At 46.2% G+C, this 26,596-nt stretch overlaps 2 protein-coding genes across 7 annotated transcripts in view; one reads left to right on the top strand and one right to left on the bottom strand.

Moving 5' to 3' along the window:
* CCDC158 (coiled-coil domain containing 158) overlaps positions 1-7,728 on the bottom strand; it is a 78,241-nt gene extending 70,513 nt beyond the window's left edge. For all 5 annotated transcript variants that reach the window (XM_059668045.1, XM_059668056.1, XM_059668025.1 and 2 more), the window contains exons 1-2: positions 7,599-7,728; positions 820-862 (exon numbers count right to left, since the gene is read on the bottom strand). The gene's annotated coding sequence lies outside the window, so the exon portion shown is untranslated. The remainder of the gene's footprint in view (positions 1-819; positions 863-7,598) is intronic.
* A 16,975-nt stretch (positions 7,729-24,703) lies between these two features.
* Positions 24,704-26,596, top strand: part of SHROOM3 (shroom family member 3) — a 283,531-nt gene continuing 281,638 nt past the window's right edge. For both annotated transcript variants that reach the window (XM_059667934.1, XM_059667923.1), the window contains exon 1: positions 24,704-24,886. In XM_059667934.1, the coding sequence (XP_059523917.1) occupies positions 24,719-24,886 (168 nt within the window). In that variant the 5' untranslated portion in view covers positions 24,704-24,718. The remainder of the gene's footprint in view (positions 24,887-26,596) is intronic.

The raw sequence follows: 26,596 nt of genomic DNA, 5'->3' as shown, positions 1-26,596 counted from the left end.
TGTGACCCTGAAAATAATATTTAACCTCCATAAGACTATAAGATGGAGATAAAGAGTGTATAACTGAAAAGAATAAGAGTTAACTGAGATGACCCATGAGCAGCCTTAATATGGTCCTTACTTCAATCAATAAGTATATAGTACCACATAATAGGACAATAAAACATGAATAACAATAGTATACTAACTCATTTCCATAATAAATGGCTATATCTTTCTATTTATCTATAAAGAAGATATGTTTCATATAGTTCTACTAATAGAAAAGAAAGTGGATTTAGAATGCATTGAGTAAATACAGGAACTATTATAATGCAATATAGATTTAAGCTATTTAAGATCATACTTCATCAGTACACAATACCATCTTGGAGGGAGGCAGAACAGAAGAATACAGAACTCCAAATCAGGAAACTTAATTTTGTCATTGGTTACTTGTGAGAGCATGGGCAAATCTTTTCATATCTCTGAGCCTCAATTTTCACCATTACTAAATAAGATTAAAGTTTTGTTTTTCAAACTTTTTAAGGCAGTAGAAGTCTTTATTTAAATTTTTAGAATTCCAAATACACACTCTCCTCTATGCCCCAAGACACCATAATGGAATACAAAAGATATCTCTGTAATATCTTTTAACTCCACTGAGCAGAGTTTGAAAACCACAGATATAGCCCTTGTGGCATTATCTTAGATATTCCAGCCTAGGCATTCATCAAATTCAAGGCTTCAGTTTCTAAAACAGATTAGGGATAGATATAATAAAGTATATCAGTTGTATATGTTCACAATTCTTAAATATAAAAATAAAACAAGAGATACCTTAATATCTGGATATTCTTATTTTCACTTATCCTATTAATACCTGAAAAAACAAAATATTTTAAAATATGCTTATTAATATATAATATTTCATCAGCTGAAATTTATTATTTTCAAAAATTTCAATTCACAAGTTCATTTTCATCACTTAAGATCTTGACAACACCCAAAACACATATTTACAACAACAGCAATAAAACCTTTAAATGTTTTTCCTTTGGGCTTATTTTGTTTATAAAAGTATATTTTTATGGCACTTATCTAGGCTATGTTTACACAACAGAACATGTTCAATTATATGCTCCCTGTTGGTGCAATCTAATTTTGTTGGTACAGATCTTATTGGCATTATTAAGATAACACAAGTAAACCTATAGGCACATGATCCCCTTTTTCATATGTATATTCCCAGACCTGATCTTTCTCCAGGTGCAGTCCAAACTGACTTAACCACCTGAATGTCTTCTGACCTGCTTTCATTTTTTGGAGATGTTTTGACCAGGCAACAGATCTTGTGCTTGGTTAGAAAAGTTACTAGGTAGAGAAACTTCTGTGAGTGGGTTAGAAATAGGTCTATAAAGTTTAAGAAGTGGAGCTGAGATGATAAACAACTAGGATTTTTGGGATATCTCAATGGAATCTAAGTGAACAGTTGCCACATTGAAAAAATGAGGGACAATATTCTATGTGCATAATTAGGACTAATGGTTAGAAGTAAAGGGAGGTAAATTCTAGGTCAGGACAGAGATGGATATTCTAAACCACTGATGGTGAACCTTTTGAGCTCGGCGTGTCAGCATTTTGAAAAACCCTAACTTAACTTTGGTGCGTGTCACATATAGAAATTTTTTGATATTTGCAACCATAGTAAAACAAAGATGTATATTTTTGATATTTATTTTATCTATTTAAATGCCATTTAACAAAGAAAAATCAACCAAAAAAATGAGTTCGCGTGTCACCTCTGACACGTGTGTCATAGGTTCGCCATCACTGTTAAACACTAGAACGCCTTGAATATATACGTGGTGGGCTCCTTTGTGAGGCGTTCGAGCTGAGGGTAGATGAGCATCTGCTGGGATGACAACTGTCACTGCTGTCCTCTCTAGGGCAAAGTGTTAGACTGGAAGATCTCTAAAATCTTCTCCAACCGGACATTCTATAATTTATTATGGAAAACATTTAGCAAAAAGATGACCAAAAAATATGATGACGTCTCACAGGTGAGTTCAGTCAACAACAAAGCCAGATAGAGACAATTCTACTGCTTCCATCAAGTTTCATGCTATTTGTTTAAAAAATAACTGGCTTTAGAAAAATGTTAATGAATATATGTTCCTTTAATACCTCTGCATATATGTTTACAGTCATCTTAAATTCATCTTATACCATATCTGGTCTCTTCACATTCCCATCTAACCTGCTTTCTAGGCTGTTCTCAGATGATAACACCATAAAACTAACTTCCCAAGTTACACATTTCAGAGTCTTTTTTTTAAAAATATTTTTATTGATTTCAAGAGGAAGGGAGAGGGAGAGAGAGATTGAAACATCGATGGTGAGAGAGAATCATTGATTGGCTGCTTCTTGAACACCTCTTAGTGGGGATTGAACCCAAGCATGTGCCCTTGACCAGAATCAAACCTGGGACCCTTCAATCTGTGGGCCGACGCTCTATCCACTGAGCCAAACCAGCTAGGGCTCTTTCTCTATTCTTCATCTACTCAAACTCCAAATCGAATTAGTAGCCATACTCTGTTGAGTCTATCTCTGTAATATCTTTTAACTCAGCAAAGAAGACTTAAGTGTGCTCATAAGTCATAAGGAACAAACCCTGGAATATGCTATTTAGTTCATTTTAGTCCTTTTATATTCTTTCATGATTTAGTAAACTCTTGCCAGACCTTATAAAATACCTCAAAATGGTCTTTTTAGCTTCACTTTCTCACAGTCTTTAAGAGTTCTCTTTAAAATCAGCGCCATTTTGTCCTATCTTGCTCAAAGATGAAGGTTTGAACTAAGATTAGCACTCAAAACCCTTTATGATCAGGCCTAACAACTTCCCAGCTTCATCTCCATTCCGACATACCCTGTGCCCCAATCAAGTTCTACTTGCTGTGTTCTGAGCATGTACTGCTCTTTTAAGACTCCGCTACAGTCTTTCTTTTGTTCCAACTTTCCTTCCTAGCAAAATCCTCCACAGTTTAGTTTTTAGGGATTTGAAAAATGAGGTTTAATAAGATTACTAATGGCAATATACATTGATGTAGTCTTTAAAATAAATATCTATAATAATAAAAGCATAATATGCTAATTAGACCGGATGTCCTTCCGGACATCCTTCCTTCTGGACAATGCTGCAGTGGCCAGGGGCCGCGGCAGAGGTGGCAGAGGCCCCGGCCGTGGCGGTGACAGGTATGGGGCAGGGGCTGAGGCAGAGGTGGCCGCCGCAGTGGAGGCCAAGGCCCTTTCATGAATTTCATGCATCGGGCCTCTAGTTCTAATAATAAGAGAATGAAAACTATCCAATGTCTCTGAAAAACATAATTTAATGTAGAGGAGGACATTTAATATTTGGAGGATGTGCTCCCCTTACTCTTCCCACATCAAACGCAGTAAACTTCAATTAAATCATTCATATACAAGCCGGCTGGCACATAGTCAGCATTCAATAATTATTAATTACTGTTGTTGGCATTTTGATGCTTTACAATGCTTTACTGTACTGCTATGATTAAAGCTTCTAGGAGTACTAGAGATAGAGCTGTGTAAGATCAAGAACCAGTTTCTACCCTCATGAATCTTACAGTTTAATGGCGAGAGATACTAAAGAAACAAATCAAAATATAATTTTGGAGAATGGTTGAGAGCAATGATGAGAATAACACAATATACAGAGAGATGAAGTTGAAACTACTTAAGGAAGGTCAGGGAAGGACTTTATGAAGAGGTGACATTTGAGCTGAATGACTAAACACAGTCAGCCCTACAGAGGATTGGGGAAGATCCTAAGAGGAAATACCAGATGCAAAGGCTCTGGGAGAAAAAGGGCTCAGTGTTCACTGACTGATGAGGAAGGAGGCTAGTGAGGTTGCATGTAGTCAAGGGAGGATGAGAGCCCTACTTATGGATAGCCAAGTGTGTACCACACCCAAAGCAATGCTGTGCTTATCACTTCCCTCCCAAAATTATCCCGAGAAGTTGCTGGGGAGATTGGTAGAGGGTAGAGCTCACAGGGGCTTAAAAAAGCCATACTAAGGATTTCGTGGTTTATTCTAATTGTGAGGGAAAGCCATTGGAGGGTTTTAATCAGGGGCATATCATCCTCTAGCAGCTGGGTGGGCAATATACTGAGAAGAGGCCAGTAATAAGGCCATTGGTGTAGCCCAGCAGAAGGACTAAAACTTAACTCTGAAGTAGGCCAGTGATCCAAAGTGGATTGGAACTGGGGGTGGGAATAGGGACTGACTCTAAAATGGGCATAAGGGGCTTTTTTGGACGATGGAAATGTTTTAAACTGAATTGTGGTAATGATTGCAAAACTCTGTAAATTTACTAAAATGTATTGGCTGTTATACTTAAAACTAAAGGTCTGGTGCATGAAATTCATACATGGGGGGCGGGGGGGAGAAGGGCCCTCAGCCCAGCCTGTACCCTATCCAATCTGGGACCCCTCGGGGGATGTCCGATTGCTGGTAGTTGGACATCCCTCTCACAATCCGGGACCGCTGGCTTCTAACTGCTCACCAGCCTGCCTGATTGCCCCTAACTGCCCCCCGCTGCCAGCCTGATCACCCCTAACCACCTCTGCCTGCTGGCCTGATCATCCCTAACTGCTCCCCCTGCCGGCCTGGTCACCCCCAACTGCCCCACCCTCCGCTGGCCTAGTCACTTCTAACTGCCCCCCCTCTGGCCTGGTCACCCCTTACTGCCACCCCTGCTGGCCTGGTCATCCCCAACTGCTCCCCTCTGCCAGCCTGGTCACCCCTAACTGACCCCACCCCCGGCCGCCTGGTCGCCCCACGCAGCCTGCTGTTCAGTCCTTTGGTTGTCCCTCACTAACCTCCCTGCCGGCCTGGTTGCCCCAGGTAGCCTGCTGGTCATTACTGTTACTGTGATGGTATCCTGAACAATTTGCATATTCCTCTGTTATTAGTATAGATTGGTGAATTTTATGGTATATAAATTATACCTCAAAAAAAGCAGTTCAAAAAGGAATTGAATTGGCTACTCTTTGTGATGTTTTATGGGGCAAGAGCACGGGTGAAAATTAGCAGCCTGTGTCCCAGAAATCAATCAATTAGACCTAAACACTGATTTTTTGTATGCACTCTGATAACTCCAAAGTGTCTTCATTTCAAGACGACTAGAGGTTGCTTTTAGCCAGATGTTGACACCCCCTCACATGGTAGCACCTTGGCTTTGCCTCTTTTCCCCAGCCTGGACTCAATCCCCAGGTGTCTGCAACTCTTGGTATGAAGGCTTCCAATAATGTCTCAGCTAAGGACCAAGCCTAAGTTACTCTGTACCTTTATTCTCTAAACCAGAGCAAATACAGTGATTACACACACACACACACACACACACACACACACACACACACACATATATATATATATATATATATAAATAGAAATACATTTGAAAGTTTAAAAGTTTACTTTAAGTGCCAGACTACCTCTTTCCTAAGCACCTAATTTATTTTCTCCTTACCCAATTCCTTGTTCAAATTTTTTCCTTCCGATTTACAGGGCTTAAGAAAATCCTTAGTGTTCTCCATGATCAAACCTGTCACTGCCCCTGCTGGAGGGCTTTAAAATATTCATCAATTCCGGCTTGATTCTGTGTGACTTAGAGGCATGACCGTATGTGTTTGGTCATGCTGTAATTGCTGTGACCAACTGCCACAAGCGTGGTGGCTTAAAACAATAGCGGTTTATCCTCTTCCAGTTCTGAAGGCCAGATGTCCAACACCAGCCTCACCCGGCTGAAGTCAAGGTGCTGGCAGGGCTCTAGGAAATCCACGTCTTTCCTCCTCCAGCTTCTGCTGGCTGCTGGCACTGCTCGACTTGTGGCCTCATCATTCTAATCTCTGCCTCTGTGGCCACTGTGTTCTCCTCTCCTGTCTATCACAGCTCCCTCTGCCCCTCCCTTAGAAGAAGTCTTGTGCTTGCATTTTGAGCCCAGCCAGGTAACCCAGGGTAATCTCCAGATGTCAAGATCTTTGGCTTAATCATATATGCAAAGACTTCCTTTCCTCATAACATTACAGTTTCCTGAGTTTAGGGCCTGATGTTTTTGGCCCTTATTCAGCCTACGACATCATATAATTTAGGGCCATCTAGTTTGGGAACAGGTAGTTTATAAGCAGTCCTATTTAATAAATTGTGGAGTTTTAAAGTGAGTGACCCAATCATATAGGACAGTGATGGCGAACCTATGACACGCGTGTCAGAGGTGACACACGAACTCATTTTTTTGGTTGATTTTTCTTTGTTAAATGGCATTTAAATAGATAAAATAAAGATCAAATATATGTCTTTGTTTTACTATGGTTGCAAATATCAAAAAATTTCTATATGTGACACGCACCAGAGTTAAGTTAGGGTTTTTCAAATGCTGACACGCCGAGCTCAAAAGGTTCACCATCACTGATATAGGACGTCATTGAGTCTTCTATGTAAAATAGTAAAGGCTTTGCACATACAAAATAAATTGTTGATTTCTGCCCTCATTTTATTTTGGGAGTATAATAATATCCCTATGGCATAAAAACCATTTTATCTACAACACAGACAATTGTATAAGATTAAAAACAGATGGCAGCAACATTATGACAGGATCCGTAGTTTCCCTCCCCAAATCTATGGTACAGAGCTGGGAGGACCAGACCTCTCCCACCACTCTCCGCCCCACCCCCACCCCACCCACAACTTTACAGGCAGAGAAACAGTCCTGCCTAACTGGTCTCTGGGACACGTGGAAGGTGCAGGCCCTTTCCTGACGCGGATGCTGAGACAGAAAGTAAGAAGTGGTTGTGGGTCAAAAACCACTGAGAAATAGCCCCCCTTATTCTCCTCTACTCCCCCCCCACCACCACCTTCAGGTACGCCAACAAGACCTGGCACAGCCTGGGAGAGGACTGGGAACAGAGTTCTGTTAAAAGTGATGCATTCATGTAAGCATGACCAATGGATACAGACACGGGGGGGAGGGGGGCATGAGTGGGGGGATGGGGGGACAATGGGGGCATAAGGACACATTTGTAATACCTTAATCAATAAAGGAAATATATATATATGTATATATGTGTGTATATATATATGATGGACTCATTTGACAACTCACTTCTGATGGATGCTGACAACAGGGCACAGCCAGACTCTCAGTGTCACTTACAGGGGGCGCCCCAGGGCCCTTGCACAGCACTAGCTACAATCCCATGTGGGATGAGGGGTGGTGACTCCCAGGCTAGACATTCCTCTGGATCTCCATGTCCTCCCCACCCGCCGGGGCTGGGTAGGAACAGGAAGGGGCAGCAATGTTGTGCCTGGATCCGCGGTTTCCTTCTCTCTCCCCCCCAAATCGAATACTTTGCACAGGGCCGGGTGGTCCCAGAGTTACAGCCACTGCCCCCAGAGGTCCTGCGACCCCCGGAAACAACATTCCGGTAAATGCACAGACACCAAGGTCTGGAGGTCCAGAAAGGAAGACGCGCTGCTCCGGGTCGCCCGGAGGCCCCGCCCCTCACCCGGTCCCGGCCGAGGCGGCCTCTGTACCTGCAACCAACACCTCATCCTAAGAGACCGGCGCATCCGCGCGGGGGCGCGGCGGGCGCGGCGGCCGCACCTGCGTCCACCGGGCGGCGGCGGCGGCGGCGGCGGCTCCTCCTCGGCGGCGGGAGCGCTGGGCTCTGCCCCGCCCGCCCGCCTCCCCGGCGCCCCGCCCACCCCCGCGCGGGCGGCCGTTGGGCACCCAGAAGAGACGTGGGGAGGCGGGAGGGGGCCGGGAGACGGGAGACGCTCCGCCCTCCAGACGCCGTCGCCAGGGCAACCGAGCGCCACTCCCGCCCCACCTCCCCCCGGAGCGCTGTGCCTACACCCAGCCCGGCCTCCAATTCCGGCAGCTCTGCCCAGAAACGCCCCAGGATTCGGGCCTCCTCTTGGGCTCTGTGCCCCTCAAGGCCTCGCACTTCTGCTACAGCCTCCTAGCCTCCCCGTCCTACTCGTGCTCGCCACCCGCACGCCCCAGGCCGTTCTCGAAGTTGTTCCCCAAATGATCGTCCCAGATTCTTCCCAACCAGCACCGATCCCTGTCGCTCTGCTCCCCAAGGGTCAAGCCCAACCTTGGCGCTGCCCGTCAGGCCTTCGCCTCGCCTCGCCTCTGACCCTTCCTCCACCCTCTCCTTAAATCCCCCTTTGAGCGGTTCCAGTTTACAGAATTCACGTTCTGCAGCTCTGCCTTTGGTTATGCTGACCCTACGTCCGGGATGTGTCTCAGGGTTCAAATGTGCTCTTCTCAGGGAAGCTGGCCCTCTTGCCTCGGAGAGTGGTTTCCTCTGCTGGGCTTCAGCTGCTCCCCAACTCCTCTAGAATGGAAGGAATCCAGGATGACTGGGTGTGATAGACACAGCCTGCGGCGTTAACACCATTAGCAGTCACATTATATAGACACCTACAGCGAATAACTTTTTATGTATTAAAATATTTTAGTTACCTAAAAGGTGACTTTCATTGGTGTCTCATGTTTGTAGTTGTACCAGTACTGGGCCCTAGGAACTAAGAAACTTCCCTTTTCTTTTTGAAGTCTTTAATTAAAATATGGTGTTACTTAGAACAGTATAAAATTATATAAAGCCACATATATGTATGCAAGTTAGGTAGCCTAATTTTATTATAAAACTAGAGGCCAGGTGCACAAAAATTTGTGCACTGGGGGGGGGGTCCCTCAGCCTGGCCTGAGCCCTCTCGCAGTCTGGGACCCCTCGGGAGATAACGACCGGCTGGCTTAGGCCCACTCCCGGGTGGCAGAGGCCAGGCCCAATCCCTAGGTGCAGCCCCTGGTCGGGCTCAGAGCAGGGCCGATTGGGGAATTGGGGCGCCGCCCCCTGTCATGCACAGAGCAGGGCGGATCGGGAGGTTGCGATGCCACCCCTAGTCACGCTCAGGGTAGGGCCGATTGGGGGGTTGGGGCACCACCCCCTGTCACACTCAAGGCAGAGTCCATGGGGAGGTTGTGGCGCCACCCCCTGTCACACACAGAGCAGGGCCGATCAGGGGGTTGGGGAGCTCCCCCCTGTCACTCACAGAGTAGGGCCATAGGGGAGTTGGCACACCGCCCCCTGTCACACACAGAGCAAGGCGGATCAGGGGGTTGGGGTGCCACCCTCTATCACCCACAGAGCAGGGCCGATCAGGGGGTTGGGGCGCCTTCCCCTGTCACGAACAGAGCAGGCCGGATAGGGTGGTTGTGGCCCCACCCCCTGTCACACACAGAGCCGCAGGGCGATCAGAGGGTTTGGGCACTGCCCCCTGTCACACTGATCCTGGTGCCGGGAGGCCTCGTGGCTCTGCTGATCCCAGTGCTGGGAGGCATATTACCCTTTTACTATATAGAATAGAGGCCTGGTGCATGAGTGGGGGCTGGCTGGTTTGCCCTGAAGGGTGTCCTGGATCAGGGTGGGGGTCCCCACTGGGGTGCCTGGCCAGTCTGGGTGAGGAGGTGAGGGCTGTTTTCAGGCTGGGACTGAAGCTCCCAACTGCTCCTTTTTTTCTTTTTTTTCTTCTTTTTTATTCTGGGCCAGCTTTAGCTTTAAGGCTTGGCTCCAGCTCGTAGGCCTCCGCTGCTGAAAGTAGGTTTCTGGCCTTTGCTTACAATGTTGCAATCCTGCTGGCTGCAGGTTTCTGGGGTTTTGTTTACCTTATATATTCGTTACAATGTTTTTTAAACTGCAGGCTCAGAGGCCTGCAGCAGCAGGTGGGGAACACTGGAGTCCTCCATCACTGAAGCAAGCAAGCCTCATGTTAGTTTCAAGCTGCCTGGCTGCCGGCCGCCATCTTGGCTGACAGTTAATTTGCATATTGCCCTGATTAGCCAATGGGAAGGGTCGCGGTCGTACGCCAATTATCATGTTTCTCTTTTATTAGATTAGATTACTAGAGGCCCGGTGCACAAAATTTGTGCACTGGGGGGGGGGGGCGTCCCTCAGCCCAGCCTGTGCCCTCTCGCAGTCTGGGACCCCTCGGGAGATAACGACCGGCTGGCTTAGGCCTGCTCCCGGGTGGCAGAGGGCAGGCCCAATCCCTAGATGCAGCCCCTGGTCGGGCACAGAGCAGGGCTGATTGGGGAGTTAGGGAGCCACACCCTGTCATGCACAGAGCAGGGCAGATCAGGAGGTTGCGATGCCACTCTCAGTCAAGCTCAGGATAGGGCCAATTGGGGGGTTGGGGCACCAACCCCTGTCACACTCAAGGCAACGTCGATGGGGAGGTTGCGGCACCACTCCTCCCCCCCCCACCGTCACAGAGCAGGGCCCATCAGGAGGGTTGGGGCTCCATACCCTGTCACACACAGAGCAGGGTCTATCAGCGGGTTGGGGAGCTCCCCCCTGTCATGCACAGAGCAGGGTCAATCAGGGGGTTGGGGAGCTCCCCCCTGTCACACACAGAGCAGGGCCCATCAGGGAGTTGAGGAGCTCTCCCCTGTCACTCATAGAGTAGGGCCGATAGGGGAGTTGGGGCACCGCCCCCTGTCACACACAGAGCAGGGCGGATCAGGGGGTTGGAGCGCCTCACCCTGTCATGCTCAGGGCAGGGCTGATGGGGAGGTTATGGCTCTACCCCATCACACACAGAGCAGGGCCCGTGGGGGGCGGTTGGGGCGCCGCCCTCTATCACCCACAGAGCAGGGCCGATCAGGGGTTTGGGGCGCCACCACTGTCACACTCAGGGCAGGGCTGATGGGGAGGTTATGGCTCTACCCCGTCACACACAGAGCAGGGCCGAACAGGGGGTTGGGGCGCTGCACCCTGTCACACACAAATCCGCAGGGCAATCAGGGGGTTGGGGCGCCTTCCCCTGTCACGAACAGAGCAGGCCAGATAGGGAGGTTTTGGCCCCGCCCCCTGTCACACACAGAGCCGCAGGGTGATCAGGGGGTTTGGGCGCTGCCGCCTGTCACGCTGATCCCGGTGCCGGGAGGCCTTGAGGCTCCGCTGATCCCGGTGCTTGGAGGCATATTACCCTTTTACTATATAGGATAGAGGCCTGGTGCACGGGTGGGGGCTGGCTGGTTTGCCCTGAAGGGTGTCTTGGATCAGGGTGAGGGTCCCCACTGGGGTTCCTGGCCAGCCTGGATGAGGGGATTATGGCTGTTTGCAGCTGGTCACACACCCTTCAGGGTGGGGGTCCCCACTGGGGTGCCTGGCCAGTCTGGGTAAGGGGCTGAGGGCTGTTTTCAGGCTGTGGGTGACTGAAGCTCCCAACCGCTCCTTTTTTTCTTTTTTTCTTTTTTTTTTAATTCTGGGCCAGCTTTAGCTCTGAGGCTTGGCTCCAGCTCTTAGGCCTCTGCTGCTGAAAGCAGGTATCTGGTTTGTTTGGGTTCTATAATCGAAACACTGTTTCAACTCCAGCGCTGAGATCCCGGCTGGCTGAAAGCAGGTTTCTGGGGGGTTTTTTAGCTTCTATATTTGTAACAATGTTTCAAACTGCAAGCTCAGAGGCCGGCAGCAGCCGGCGGGGAACGTTGGAGTCCTCTGTCACTGAAGCAAGCAAGCCTCATGTTTGCTTCAAGCTGCCTGGCTGCCGGCCGCCATCTTGGCTGGCAGTTAATTTGCATATCACCCTGATTAGCCAATGGGAAGTGTAGCGGACGTACGGCTAATTACCATGTTTCTCTTTTATTAGATAGGATTTGCATTTTGAGTATCGTGTCATTATATTTCATGGTAGTTTTTTTTTATATTGAATTGAAAAGAGTGTCTTAGCTTTTAAAATAAAGAATTTAGAAATAAAAGAAGGGGTCCAGAGTTCCCTTACCATTCATTTAGTCATTTCACAAATATCCATAGAGCATTTGTCACATGCCAGCTGTAGGTGTTGAAAATATAGGCGTGAACCAAATAGAGTTGGCATTCTTGTGGAGGAAGATGAGCAATGCACAAAGAGATAAGTTCAAATATGTAAGATGGGGATAAGTATTAGGGAGAGTGAGGAGGTTAGGGAGTGCGGGGTGCTGTTTCACAGTGTGGTCTGTGGTAAAGTGACACTGAGCAGAGACCTGCAGGTCTGGGTAGGGGGTTGGGGGGGGGGGGTAGCCATGAGGATATTGTGGGGTAGAGCTTCCTAAGCCTGTGGGAACCTCTTGGCCAGTGAGGCAGAGCAGTAGACCAACAAGAGGAGGTTGAGGGCCCAAGTCACAAGAGCTCTTTAGTAAGAGTCCATGTCTGGATCCAGGGTTGTTCTTTGTCTCCCTTCATTGGGTTCCTACTCTGGACCAGGCCCTATGCTAGGCACTGGGGGAGATAGGAAGAAGCTCATTTCTACCCTCAAGGAACCAGTGTCCTTTCCAGTGTTGTCAATCCAAATGGCTGACCTTATGAGGATGCAGTTAAGAACAGTCAATTGAGCTCTAGCTGGTTTGGCTCATGGGATAGAGGGTCAGCCTGCGGATGATGGGTCCCAAGTTTGATTCTGGTCAAGGGCACATGCCTGGGTTGTAGGCTTGGTCCTCAGTGGGGGGCATGCAGAAGGCAGCCAATCAATGATCCTCTCTCATCTTCGATGTCTCTCTCCCTCTTCTTCTCTGAAATGTATATATATCTACACTAATAAAAGAGAAAAATGGTAATTGGCGTACGACGCTACCCTTTTCATTGGCTAATCAGGGCTATATGCAAATTAACTGCCAACTCATATTGGCAGTTAACTGCCAACAAGATGGCAGTTAATTTGCATATGTAGGCACAATGCAGGGAGGCGAAAGGGAAAGCAGGAAGAAGCCCCCTGCCACTGACAGTGATCGGAAACCCACGGGGGAGCTAAGAGCTGGGGGGCAGGGCAAAGGCGGCCCTGGGGCCGCCTTTGCCCTGTCCACCAGCCATGACCGGAGAATCAGGCGCCTTTGCCGCCCTGGCCAGTGATAGCAGGAAGTAGGGGTGGAGCCAGCAATGGGAGCTGGGCACGGTCGAAGCTGGCAGTCCCAGGAGCTAGGGGTCCCTTGCCTGGGCCTAAAGCGAAGCCCACAATCGCGGGGCTGCTGCAGCTGCGGGTCCCCGCTGCCCGGGCCAGACACCTAGGCCAGAGGCGTTAGGCCTGGGCAGGGGCGGAGCCTGCAACCGCGGGGAGCTGGGGGTCCCCTGCCCAGGCCTGACACCTCTGCCGGAGGCCTCAGGCCTGGTCAAGGGGCCGACCCGGTGATTGGTGATCGGAGGGTGATGAAGGTCAACTCCTCTGGCTGAGGCATCAGGCCTGGGTGGGGGGCTGGGGGTCCCCTGCCCAGGCCTGATGCCTGGGCCAGAGGCATCAGGCCTGGGTGGGGGGCGGAGCCGGGGATTGGGGGGATATGATGGTCCCCTTGCCCAGGCCTGAAGCCTAGGTCAGAGGCGTCAGGCTTGGGCGGGGGGTGGAGCAAGCGATCAGAGGGAGATGGGGGTCCCCTGCCCAGGCATGATTCCTGGGCCAGAGGCCTCAGGCCTGGGCGGGGGCCAGAGCCAGTGATCAGGGGGAGATGGGGGTCCCCGGTCCAAGCCCAACACCTCTGGCGGAGGTGTCAGGCCTGGGCAAGGGGCCAATCAGGCGATCGGAGGGTGATGGGGGTCTAGGCCTCTGGCCGAGGCATCAGGCCTGGGCAAGGGGCAGAGCCAGCAATCGGAGGGGTCTGGGGGTTCCCTGCCCAGGCCTGATGCCTGGTCCAGAGGCGTCAGGCCTGGGCTGGGGGCAGAACCAGTGATGGGGGGAAATGAGGGTCCCCTGCCCAGGCCTGACGCCTCTGTCAGAGGCATCAGGCCTGGGCAAGGGGCCGATCCTGCAATTGGAGGGTGATGGGGGTCAACGCCTGAGGGCTCCCAGTATGTGAGAGCGGGCAGGCTGGGCTGAGGGACACTCTCCCCCCCCCCCACCCAGTGCACGAATTTCGTGCACCGGGCCCCTAGTATATATATCACCTTTAAAAAAAAAAAGAAGTCAGAAATAAGGAACCCAGGTCTGGTCTGAGCTTTGGCACTATTTATATGACTTTGGGTATTAGCATTTTCATTTGTAAAATGGTAGATGTAGAAATTATCTCATGCAAACAAACAAAACTATGATTCTATAAAATCCCAAAATAGAATTTAATCTTAGTACGAAAACATTTGTTAAATCCCTTCAGACAGACATCATATACAAGGTATATGTGTATATATATGTATATATATATAGTTACTTAGACTTTAATTCATGATTTGCTTAGTTTTTTAAAAATGTGTTTTACCTGATACAATCAGGTAAATGTTTTGTAAATGAATGGTAGTTAGAAAAAAAGTTTTAATTTAAAATATATAGTAGATTATGTAAAAAAATTAAACATTGTGTTTTCTTTATGACTTTGACATTAAAGGTCTTTTGCTATATGCCTTCAAAACTGCCCAGTCAACGTGGCTCAGTGGTTAAGTGTCGGCCTATGAACCAGGAGGTCATGGTTTGATTCCTGGTCAGGGCACATGCCCGGGTTGCGGACTCAATCCCCAGTGTGGGGCATGCAGGAGGCAGCTGATCAATGATTCTCTCTCATTATTGATGTTTCTATCCCTCTCCCAACCTCTCAGAAATCAATAAAAAGTTTATTTAAAAATAAATAAAATGAAGATTTTTGAAATGAAACCAGAGTTACAGAGTAGCCTGGGTTTTGGTATAGATATTTTACCTTTCTGTTTTTTTAAAAAATATGTTTTTATTGATTTTAGAGACTGAGGAAGGGAGAGGGATAGAGAGATAGAAATATAGATCAGCTACCTCCTGCAGACCACCTACTGGGGACAGAGCGGGCATGTGTCCTGGCAGGGATGAACCTGTGACCTCTTGGCTCATAGATCCACACTCAACCATTGAGCCACACTAGTCAGGCTCCTTTCTGATGATAAGGATTAAATTTTTCTATTTTAAGTCTTATTTGACAGTTATATTTTCCCAATGCCTGGTACAACATGGACCCATCAAAGTAACTCAATATATATTGTAGAGGAAATAAGTGACCAGTCATCTCCAATAATTTTTGCAAGTAGGTAGGGTAGAAAATATTAAAGACCATATAGTTTATGCTCAGACATTCTTCTCTCCACCCAGGACACATGAAGAGAAATATATTTAATAAGAGAGTTTGAATTCATTTAACAAATATTTACTAATCACCAATTATATGCCAGGAACATCAGTGAACAAAACAAACCAAACCCTGCCTTCATAGACCTTACATTCCATTTGGGGGAGACAGATCATAAATAATCACTGTGACTTAATAACATATTAGAAGGTGATAAGTGCTGTGGAGGCAAATGAAGCAGAGAAGAAGAGGGAGTGTGGGTTGTATGGAAATTTAAACAGAGCAGGCAGGACCCACCTGCTTTCCAGGGACACTTGTGATTAGCAGTCTAGGAGCATTTCCTGGCAGGGTAGGCTAAGAAAATGAGCAGTTTCTAATTTGCGGTTACTCTTGAAACTAGTTTTAAAAGAAGATTTTCATCAACCATCTGAAATGCAGGAGTGCTGCTTCTCTTTAGAGTTGATCGAGGTTTTTAAATCAACTTTACTAATGTACACTTCACTTACAATACAATTCATTCATTTTAAGTGTACAGATTGATGACTTTTGAGGAATGTATACACCCAGTAACCAGTGCTCCAATCAAGCTGTAGAGCATTTGTTCTGGCCAGTGTGGCTCAGTTGGTCACCCCATGCAACAAGAGGTTGCTGATTCCTGGTGGGGCACATGCCCGAGTTACAGGCTCCATCCCCAGTAGGGAGCATGCAAGAGGCAGCCGATAGTTGGATGGTTCTTTCTTCGTGTTTCTCTCTCCCTCTCCCTCCCTTCATCTCTCTCTCAAATCAATAAAAACATATTATATTTTTTAGAAAAGAGAGACGTAGAGCATTTCTATCTACCTAGAAAGTTTCTTCGCCTCCCTTTTCAATCTCTCTCTTAATATTGGTATGCATTGTGTCTTTAACAATATAAGTTTTTAAGTTTGTTTGTTTTGAGGATAAACACTTTACAGAAGAATGAAAAGGGACAGAAAAAGGAGATAGAAGCTAAATAGCTAATAAAATAAGGTCAGATAGCCCTTTCTCTGTTTCTGCTATTGAAGCCATCAGCATTGTCACTAGCATCTTTGAAGCCAACTCTGTTTTCTCCAAAGGACAGAAAATGCATGCCCATCATCATAACCATCTACTGTTTAAGGTTAATACTGTGGCTTCTGATTAGCTACATTTTTATTAAGATCTTTTACTTCTCATCTAGGAAATAAAATAAGTTTATAGATATACTAGAGGCCCGGTGCACAGACTCATGCACTGGTGGGGTCCCTCAGCATAGCCTGTGGGGATCTGCTGAAACCGGCAGTCCAACACCGCCTGCCGCTCCTGCACCTGCCACCATTGCCACTTGGTAGGCTTGCTGATGCTCTGCTGCGGTCTCCAGGCTGGCACCCATTCATCAGCTCAGCGGCGCTCCCGCTGTGGGAGCGAACTGACCACAAGGGGCAGCTCCTGCATTGAGCATCTGCTCCCCGGTGGTCAGTGCACATCATAGCAATGGTCGACCGGTCATTCAGTCATTGGGTTGCTTAGGAAATCTATATATAGATAGATTTCTACCAGCTTTCTGTTAAATTAATAATTCCTATAACAGTCATAACTTCCAGGTATTTAATATTTAGTACATGCTATCAGGTATTTTTATTTGTTTTTTTAATGCATCTTCCAGTTTTGTGACATCTACCCTCAAATATACTCAGCATGGTGAAGTGATGAATAATGAACTGATTAACTATAGTGTCAGATTTTAACTGTGTCTTTACTTTTATGAGCATTTTAAACCTTTTATATTGTGGTAAAATATACATTATATATAATTTACCACGTTGACATTTTTTAAGTGCACAGTTCAGTAGCATTAAGTGTATTTACATTGTTTTACAACCATCACCATCATCCATCTCCAGAATATTTTCATCTTTCCATCTGAAACTCTGTACCCTTTGAACATTAATTCCCTAATCCCCTTTCCCCAACCCCTGACAACCACTATTCTACTTTCTGTTTCTATGAATGTGATTACTCTAAGTATCTCATATAAGGGATCATTTATCCTTCTGTGACTAGCTTATTTCACTTGGCATAATGTCCTCAAGGTTCATCCATGTTGTAGCATGTGTCAGAATTGCCATTATTTTTAAGGCAGATTATCATGCTGTTGTATATGTAGACCTCATTTTGTTTACCCATTAATCCATCAATGGAGTCCTTGACTTTAAAAAAACAAATAACTTTATTGAGATACTAGAGGCCCGGTACACAAAAATTTGTGCACTCAGGGGAAGGGGGGGTCCCTCAGCCCGGCCTGTGCCCTCTCGCAGTCTGGGACCCCTCGGGAGATAACGCCCTGCTGGCTTAGGCCCGCTCCCAGGTGGCAGAGGGCAGGCCCAATCCCTAGGTGCAGCCCCTGGTCGGGCTCAGAGCAGGGCCGATTGGGGAGTTGGGGCGCCGCCCCCTGTCATGCACAGAGCAGGGTGGATTGGGAGGTTGCGATGCCACCCTCAGTCACGCTCAGGGTAGGGCCGATTGGGGGTTTGGGGCACCGCCCCCTGTCACACTCAAGGCAGGGTCGATGGGGAGGTTGCAGTGCCACCCTCTGTCACGCACAGAGCAGGGCCAATCGGGGGGTTGGGGCGCTGCCCGGTCACGCACAGAGCAGGGCCCATCAGGGGGTTGAGGAGCTCCCCCCTGTCACTCAGAGAGTAGGGCCGATAGGGGAGTTGGGGCACCGTCCCCTGTCACACACAGAGCAGGGCCCATCAGGGGGTTGGGGCACCGCCCTCTATCACCCACAGAGCAGGGCCTATCAGGGGGTTGGGGCGCCGCCACTCTCACACTCAGGGCAGGGCCGATGGGGAGGTTATGGCTCTACCCCGTCACACACAGAGCAGGGCCCGTGGGGGGGGGAGGTTGGGGAGCTCCCCCCTATCAGGCACAGAGCAGGGCTGATCAGGGGGTTGGGGCGCCTTCCCCTGTCACAAACAGAGCAGGCCGGATAGGGAGGTTGTGGCCCCACCCCCTGTCACACACAGAGCCGCAGGGCGATCAGGGGGTTTGGGCACTTCCCCCTGTCACGCTTATCTCGGTGCCGGGAGGCCTCATGGCTCTGCTGATCCTGGTGCTGGGAGGCATATTACCCTTTTACTATATAGAATAGAGGACTGGTGCATGGGTGGGGCTGGCTGGTTTGCCCTGAAGGGTGTCCTGGATCAGGGTGGGGGTCCCCACTGGGGTTCCTGGCCAGCCTGGGTGAGGGGATGATGGCTTTTTGCAGCTGGTCACACACCCTTCAGGGTGGGGGTCCCCACTGGGGTGCCTGGCCAGTCTGGGTGAGGGGCTGAGGGCTGTTTTCAGGCTGTGGGTGACTGAAGCTCCAACTTCTCCTTTTTTCCTTTTTTTTCTTTTTATTCTGGGCCAGCTTTAGCTTGAGGCTTGGCTCCAGCTCTTAGGCCTCCGCAGCTGAAAGTAGGTTTCTGGCCTTTGCATGCAATGTTGCGAATCTGCTGGCTGAAGTCTGGCGGTATTTGTTACAGAGTTTCTTAAACTGCGGGCTCAGAGGCCTGCAGCCGCAGGTGGGGAACGTTGGTTTCCTCCGTCACTGAGGCAAGCAAGCCTCATGTTAGTTTCAAGCTGCCTGGCTGCCGGCCGCCATCTTGGCTGACAGTTAATTTGCATGTCTCGCTGATTAGCCAATGAAAAGGGTAGCGGTCGTACGCCAATTACCATGTTTCTCTTTTATTAGTGTAGATCATTTTCATTCAATAAACGGCATCATTTAAAGTGTACCATTTGAGGCCTGGCCAGTGTGGCTCAGTTGGTTGAAGCATCATCCCAGAGGCAACAGATCAATGTTTTCCCCTCACATCGATGTTTCTCTCTCTCTCTCTCTTTCTTTCTCTCTCCCTCTCTTTCTCTCTCTCCCCTTCCTCTCTCTAAAACCAATAAAAAAAATAAAGTGTACCATATGATGAGTTTTGACAGATATATATACACATCTGAAACTACTGTCTCAAGACACACAACATTTTGATCATTCCTAAAAGATTTAAATTGACTGTGCTTTGATGGTTTTGGGGTGGCCCTTATGGTAGTTGGTGAAGCGAATGCTGTAAATTGCACACCCAACATCCATTTCACCTTCCTGCTTTCTCACAGAATCCTGGTGTTGTTTGAGGATTCAACACAGCATTCTACAGAACATTGCATAAGGGGGACAGTTTAGCTGGTGGGTCCTGATTATTTTAAACTAATCTGTGTACTTTCATCCTTCTTCCAAATGACTGTTTTCAGGGGTGCTTCTTGCCATTTAGACTTGAGGGAAGGACTGCTGGGAGTTTTCCTCAATCTTAAGAAGGAGACACATAAAGAGATTATTCTTTTTGCATTTGAGAAGTTGCCTAGAGAGATTGTGCAAACTTTAAAATAAGGTAGATTTTTGTCTACTTAGGATGGTTCTGAGACTTTTTTCTATGAAAACTAAATAACCTTTCAAACCTTGTGGGAAGCCACCTATTGTCTTCATTAGCAGAGAGGTGTGGACAAGGAACTGGGAAGGCTGGTGACCCTTGAAGGCCTGGCAAAGGTCAGGGGTGTGCACCCACTGTTAGTCCAGACAATGGTAGCTGAAGCAACTTCCCCATTTACTATTATGTAAATCCTTGCTGATGGGCTAGTCTGCCTGTTACTGGAAATTGGCTGCCTAAAGGCTATGCTATGGGTGTATCCCAAACCAATAAAAGGTTGGTGAGGCCTGAGCACCAGGGGAAGTCCTTCCCCTTGAGTTGGACTTGCCCGCCTGGTCCCCCAATATTTCCAAATTATTGTTTCTTGTCTTGTCCCTTTCATTTGTGTGCGGCCCCTCTTCCAGATCCTGAACCCTGAACCACGCGGGACGTGGGGGAAACTTTACACAAAACCTACAATTTAATAATTTATTGTCTACAATTACTTTAATGATTGTATAGTCAGAAGATCCACTAGATGTCACTATAATGTTTTTCAGACGTAATCTAGCGACACTTTCAATCTTTGAAATATTACATTCAGAGGCATTAAAAAAAATCCAGGAAGTTAAAAATCATATTTAAAGTGATAGCAAAGACAAAGAGAAGAATGTTAGGGCTTACTATAAAAAAATGCAAATCAAAAAGTGAGAATTTTGAATAGAACACATTAACTTTTCCTTAAGTGATGTTAGCAAATAGAATGATTCATAATTTCTAAGATGCCAAAACAATGATTAGGCAAATGACATTTAAAAGAGTGGTACTGGCATGCCAGACAATGGGAGAGTCAATCTGATTGAAATATTTTTCTGCCCTGGAGCCATATTCACAGTTAACGGAGCAACATGAACTCAATTGCCAACAGTAGAAATGTTTCATATAGAGACAAAAAGTAGAGTTGTGATCTGTTTTCATGAAAGAATGAATTTGATTAAGAAAGTGGCAGTAAATCTAAGTTAGAGGCAAAAGGAAGCAGGGAAGCAGTAGAAAGAAAAGATTCAAAACTGTATCACCAAGTCAGCACTAGCTTCCCTAAACTTTCTCTTAAACCAGGAAAAACCATGAAGAGTTTCATTGTATATTACTCAGAACTCTTTCAGTTGCAAGTAGCAGAAACCCAAGGCCAACTGTGTAAGGAAAAAATAAACAGGTATGTATAGGCTCACAAAACTGATTAAGAGTGAAGTCTCTGTTATGCCCAGATTTCAAGATCCCCAAAAGCCCACCAGGGAGCCAGCTGAGTCCGATGCAAAAGCAAAGAGTCTTTATTCGAGCTAGCTCAGCTCCCCTACCACACTCACTGACGCAACGGCAAGCCAAGTGGTAGAGAGAGCCAGCCCTGTGGGGAGAGGGGTTTTATAGTAAGGGGAGGAGAGAGGACTGTGGGCCCTGCCGATTGGCCAGGCGCAAGTCGGTGTCTTGTTACACAGGATGTGGTCATATCTATGGCACGCACGTCCCTTGATTGTCATTGGTTAGTTTAAAGAAGTCCTGGGTGTGGCTAGCAGAGGCTTGGCTTCCAGGAAGAAGCCTTGCCGAGCACATGGCTGCCCAAAAATGGAGGATTCACGGCAAGATGGAGGGCGTAGCCCTCGCCCTTTCCGTCGCCTCAGGTATGGCCGCATCTAGTTAAGGCAGCAATTCTCAAAGAATGGTCTGGGGATCTTGGGGAGTCCCCAGACCCTTCTGGGTCTCCATGTTCAAGACCTTTTTCATAATAATAAGACCTACTTTGATTTTTTTGTCACTTGTTCTCTAACAAGTGTATCGAGGAGTTGTCTGGGAGCTATGCCATATGATTATCAAACAGATAGAATGTGGAAGTAGATAGTAGGACCCAGCTGTCTTCTATTCAACTGGCCATAAGGAGATTTGTAAAAATGTAAAACAATGCCATGCTTCTCATTAATTTTTGTTGTTTGAGAAAATATAATGATTTTTCATTAAAATACGTTAATTTTAATATACTAAAATGGATTTATTATTTTTAAATGAATTAAAAATAAATATTTTAAATGTTCTTTTCTGTTTAAATTGTCTAATACAGTAAATGTAGATAACATTTCTATGGAGCCCTCAATGATTTTTAAGAGTGTAAAGGAGTCCTGAAACCAAAAATTTTGAGAATTGATGGTTTAAGTAAGGTACAGTGCACCCAGGACTCAAATGGTATTACCAGAACACTGTCTCCATATCTTGGATTGATTTCTTAGGGAGTTGGCTTCCTTCTTGGGTTTGTAGTGACCTACCTACCAGCTTGGCAGTAGGAGAGAATGAGCCTTTTTGTTAGCTCCAGTAGAATTTCTAGTTATTACATTGGCCAAGCTTGAGTCACATGTCCATCCTCATACTAATAATTTGAGCCAAGGTTGACACCTGGAGCCAGAGGTGGGGTCAGCCCACCAGCACCACAGTATAGGTGAAGTGGTTCTTCAGCCCTAGCTGGTTTGGCTCAGTGGGTAGTGCTTTGGCCTGCGGACTGAAGGGTCCCAGGTTTGATTCTGGTCAAGAGCATATGCTTGGATTGCCGGCTCAATCCCCAGTAAAGGATGGGGTGGGGGGAGCAGGGTGCAGGAGGCTGCCTATCAGTGATTCTCTCTCATCATTGATGTTCTCTCTCTCTCTCCCTTTCCCTCTGAAATCAATACAAATATATTTTTAAAAAATAATAAAAGAAGTGGTTCTCCAGAGAGATACTGACTAGACAAAGAAAACAAGTCCTTCTGGGTGGAGATTTTAGGGACAGCCTCAGGGGAAGACCTCAATAGAATATTCATCAATTTCCAGGTGTGTCCTTTCAGGGTTGTGGTCTCCACTGATTGGTCGGTGCCTGGGATGGAGCTCATTAGTCAATGCAGCCGGTCCTGAGGGGAGCTCTGGCCTGGCTCAGCTGGTTTTGCTGCTTTTCTGGGCCTGGAGCAAAACACAACTGAGGCCTAGATGTATTTGATTCCGGTCAGAACCTTCTTGTCCTGGGGCTTAATGCTGAAGGGCTGTTCTCCAGCTCCCTTGTTTGTTCCTTCTCTCAGGGGGTCTAACCCACAGGACTAGCAGCTTGCCAGGGGAGGAAAGACCTGGGGAGGATCCGAACCACATGACCAGATATGCAAGGTCAGGGGTCTAAGCTGCATGACCATCAGGATGATGGGGAGGAAAGGTTACCCTGGGGGTGAGGTCCTTGCTTTCCCAGTTTTGCCTCTTGCTAGGCACCCGGGGCTTTCTACCCTGGTGACCTGTACCCGGCCCATCGTCCTTGCTCTGCTCATGTCTGTCTAACTGCCTACCACATTTCCACAGAAATACTGTTATTACTCATAAATTTTACTTTTCTGTGTTTCTTTCAACCCCTCAGATAAAGTTACCACTGAAAATCAAATAACACTTGTCATGTGTTTTACATTAAATTTGTCTAGATTTTTTTAAAAATTTGTCTAGATTTATTATTGCATATTATGTCTGCTTCTGTATTATATTACCTTTTCATTAATTATGAATACAAACACCAAAATTAAATTGGCATCAAACCTACACTAATTTTTAACCTGTTTCCAACACAATTTACATTTACCACATACTTTTAAACAGAAAATGTTTTAGCAAACATATTCTTTGGAAACAATTCTAATTTGTTTCAGTAACTTAATAGCTGAGGCTTCTGTGTATAAGATATAGTTATCTTGGACTGTTCACAAATTTTTAATAAAAAGTAGTAATGTTAAATTTTATGTAACATTGTTACAAAATCCCACCCATCACCTGAAATCAGGGCACGATTCAGCCTTGAGTGCCTACTACTTGCCGGGCATTTATTTTCATTTGAAGAATGAATAACAGTCTTGGAGCAGATAATTAAAGTAGCGAAGAAACCTGCCTCCTGTTTGTATTGAGTCAAACAAGCAGACACTTGATTGGAGAATCTTATTGCAAGATGAGAGGCTGCTCATGCTCATGTATTACACTTGGTATTTTCTTCTCACGAAAAACATCAAGGCCTTGGGCTACCACCGTGGCACTTACTGCTTAGGGCGCTGCTTCCTGAACTGGGCTGCACAGCAGAACTGCACAGCGTTTAAAAAATGTCAAGGCCTGTGTCTCACCCCCAGGGGTTCTGGTTTAATTGGTCCAACTGCTTCCCACTCCGAGGCAATTCGCCATCTGCATGGTATTTTATCAGCGGTGAGGCTGTTTGGATTGGTCAGGTCTTTGTGCTGAACTGAATTCTGCACAGCACAGCTCACTGTGCAGAAAGGTGGCGGTGCCTCTCTTTGCCTTAATCCGTTTCCCTCTCACTTCCTCACTCTCCTCGTACTTGAGGAGGCTGGCGGCGGCCTCAGCAGCAGCAGCCCTGGCTGGTCATCACCGCAGAGACCAAAGAAGGGACCGGGCTGCCCCCTGAATATTTTCTCCACCGAGGATTAAGGTCCCGCTTTTCCCACTGTGCTCTACATCCTGCGAAAACTTTTTCCCCTTTTTGCAAGAAATAAACTCGGAACCTATTGCTGAAGCACATAAGCAAAAAGTTTTACCACAGCTTCTCTGTCTCTTGGGGACAAGTTTGAAAATTCTGAAGCGAGCTGAAGCATAGTAAGTGCTTTCTTTCTTTTAAAGCTACTTCTGGGGAGAGGGGAGGCTATTGTGATGGTAAATTTCACTGCGCGAGGAAGAAAGGGGTGATAATCAATCAAAAATGAAGTATTCGTTGGAGGTTTCGCAATTTTCTTACTATATTGTAAGACTATTTTAATTTCCTCTGTAACCATATACAGAAAATGTTTCATTGTGTATATGCATGAAATAAAAGCAGTCTTGAGAGAGACACTGAACGAAGTTTTGTCCAATGGAGCGAAGAGATATATACACCACTCTGGGGCTGCATTGAGATCCCAGAATTCCAGGAGGAGACTGACTTTACAGAATGTTGGAGTGAAAAATCCTCCTGGGTCAGCATCTTGGAGTTAAGCTTGGGAGAAGATTTTACATCTGAAAGAACTCATTTCTTAAAATTCCTCTTTGGCCAGCACGTCTCGTGAAGGTGGGATCATGGGCTATCAGAGAAGCATCGCTCTCTTGAATCTGCTTCAGGCGTTTACAATTTAACTCGCATGATGAGAACCACAGAGAACTTCGAGGAGACTTGTGCCTCACTAAGCCCTACCACGACCCCCACGGGAAGGCACATTTATCTGGAAGCATTCTTGCAGGGAGGAGCTCCCTGGGGTTTTACTTTGAAAGGTGGCCTGGAGCACGGAGAACCATTAATCATCTCTAAGGTATGTTTCCTTTGCCAATATTGCCTTTATTCACATTGCTTTTTCAACTTTTGTCAAAATGTAAAAAAAAAGAAAAGTTGAGCATTGCCTGACTATTGCTGAATGTGCTGTGTCATACCTTGCTGATTGTATCTGGACATATTTTGCATAACTTGGTGTTTGAGAGAAAAATGTGTCTAGCTCATTGATTCTGTGAAAGCCTGGAGAAAAATGTGCTGGTTGGATGGATAATCTCTTTTTGTGAATGAAACAGTATAAAACCAGCTACCACATGATCTTTTCAGTTGTAAATCAGATTAAAGATGAACATAGTTAAGGTGATGGCATAGTATATGTTTTTGTATGTGTGCTTCTATTTAACATATGGCTAGAAAAATATCTCTTCTTTTTCCTTTCAATTGAAAAATATCTAACATTCCAAAAATATTTTAGAATTTTTTTGTAATTCTGGATAATTGAGTATGTAAATATTATTGCTTTTCAGCACACTCAGAGAGGAGAATTAAATTAGCTTTCAATATAATTCAAGGGCAAAACACCAATTTTCCTCTTCTGTTTATGTATTTAAACTGATTTTTAAACTTTAGTCATCCTGTAACATGCCTCAATTCTTTGTTTATCTCTGGTGTGGATAGGTATAGCCAGTGAATGAATCTATTTTATACAATAGACTTAGTATTTCTGCTTTTTTCTTAAACTACAGTGATTAAGAGAGATTACAGAGATTTCTTTTAAAATTTCAGAATATTAGTCATCTAAAACAGCAGAATATAAGTGCTTTTCATGCAATGCATTATTCAAGAAACATTTGTAATTGGGGAAAAGTTTTCGTGAAAACTGAAATGACTCTTACTGTACTTAGATGAGCCAGTGGAAACTGATTTCTAGCAGGCAGCCAAGAGTGTGACCACTGTGAGCTGTGTGACTTTCCCTTGTCATGCCTAAGAAACAAAAGATGTGTTTGTGTATGTATATCAGGAAGCCTTCCTGCTATAAGTAACCGAAGTCCTGATTTATAGTAGCCTAAATAAATTGGGTTTGTTTTTCTCATATTACAACAAGTGTGGAGGTAGGCTGTCTAGGCAAGAAGCAGCAGTTCAACAATGTCAACATGATCTCTCTGCCCTGCCATTCTTGATGATGTTGCTTTTGTCTTCATGGTTGCGTGATGGATGCTACCTCTGGCATTGCGTCTTCATTCAGGGCAGGGTTTTGGCTTTTTTGTGTGTGTGGAAAGGGACACCCTTCCATCAGACTTCTGCTTACATCTCATTGACCAGAACTGTGCCACATACCTATCCTCAGATTACTTACTGGCCAAGGGGAATGAGATGCCCATGACTGGTTTAAACCAGTCAGGATTTCTTTTCTGGATTCTGTAGTAGGAACTTACCCTTCCTGATGTCAAGGAATCTCTGCCCACTATTTGTAACTGGCTGTGATCAATTAGTTGTAAGACTCCACTGCACTCGGACCAACCTCTGCCCACTATTTGAACAAATTGAGGTTTTGTTTTCAAGCAGAAGGAGGGAATGAGTGCTGGGTAGACAACAGAGAATGCTTGCCACAAATATAAATGTCATCTCTGCATTTAAAAACTCTGGTGGTACACTCAATTTACCTGGCCTTTAAGGATAAGATATTATGTATCTGTATACCAGAATACAGTTTGCTCTCAGATCTAATTCTACCACTATTGAGCCATTCCTC

Source organism: Myotis daubentonii, chromosome 1 (assembly GCF_963259705.1).
Source record: "Myotis daubentonii chromosome 1, mMyoDau2.1, whole genome shotgun sequence".
Lineage (NCBI taxonomy): Eukaryota > Metazoa > Chordata > Mammalia > Chiroptera > Vespertilionidae > Myotis > Myotis daubentonii.
The sequence above is the reverse complement of the archived record's forward strand: the minus strand, read 5'-3'. Positions and strand labels throughout refer to the sequence as shown.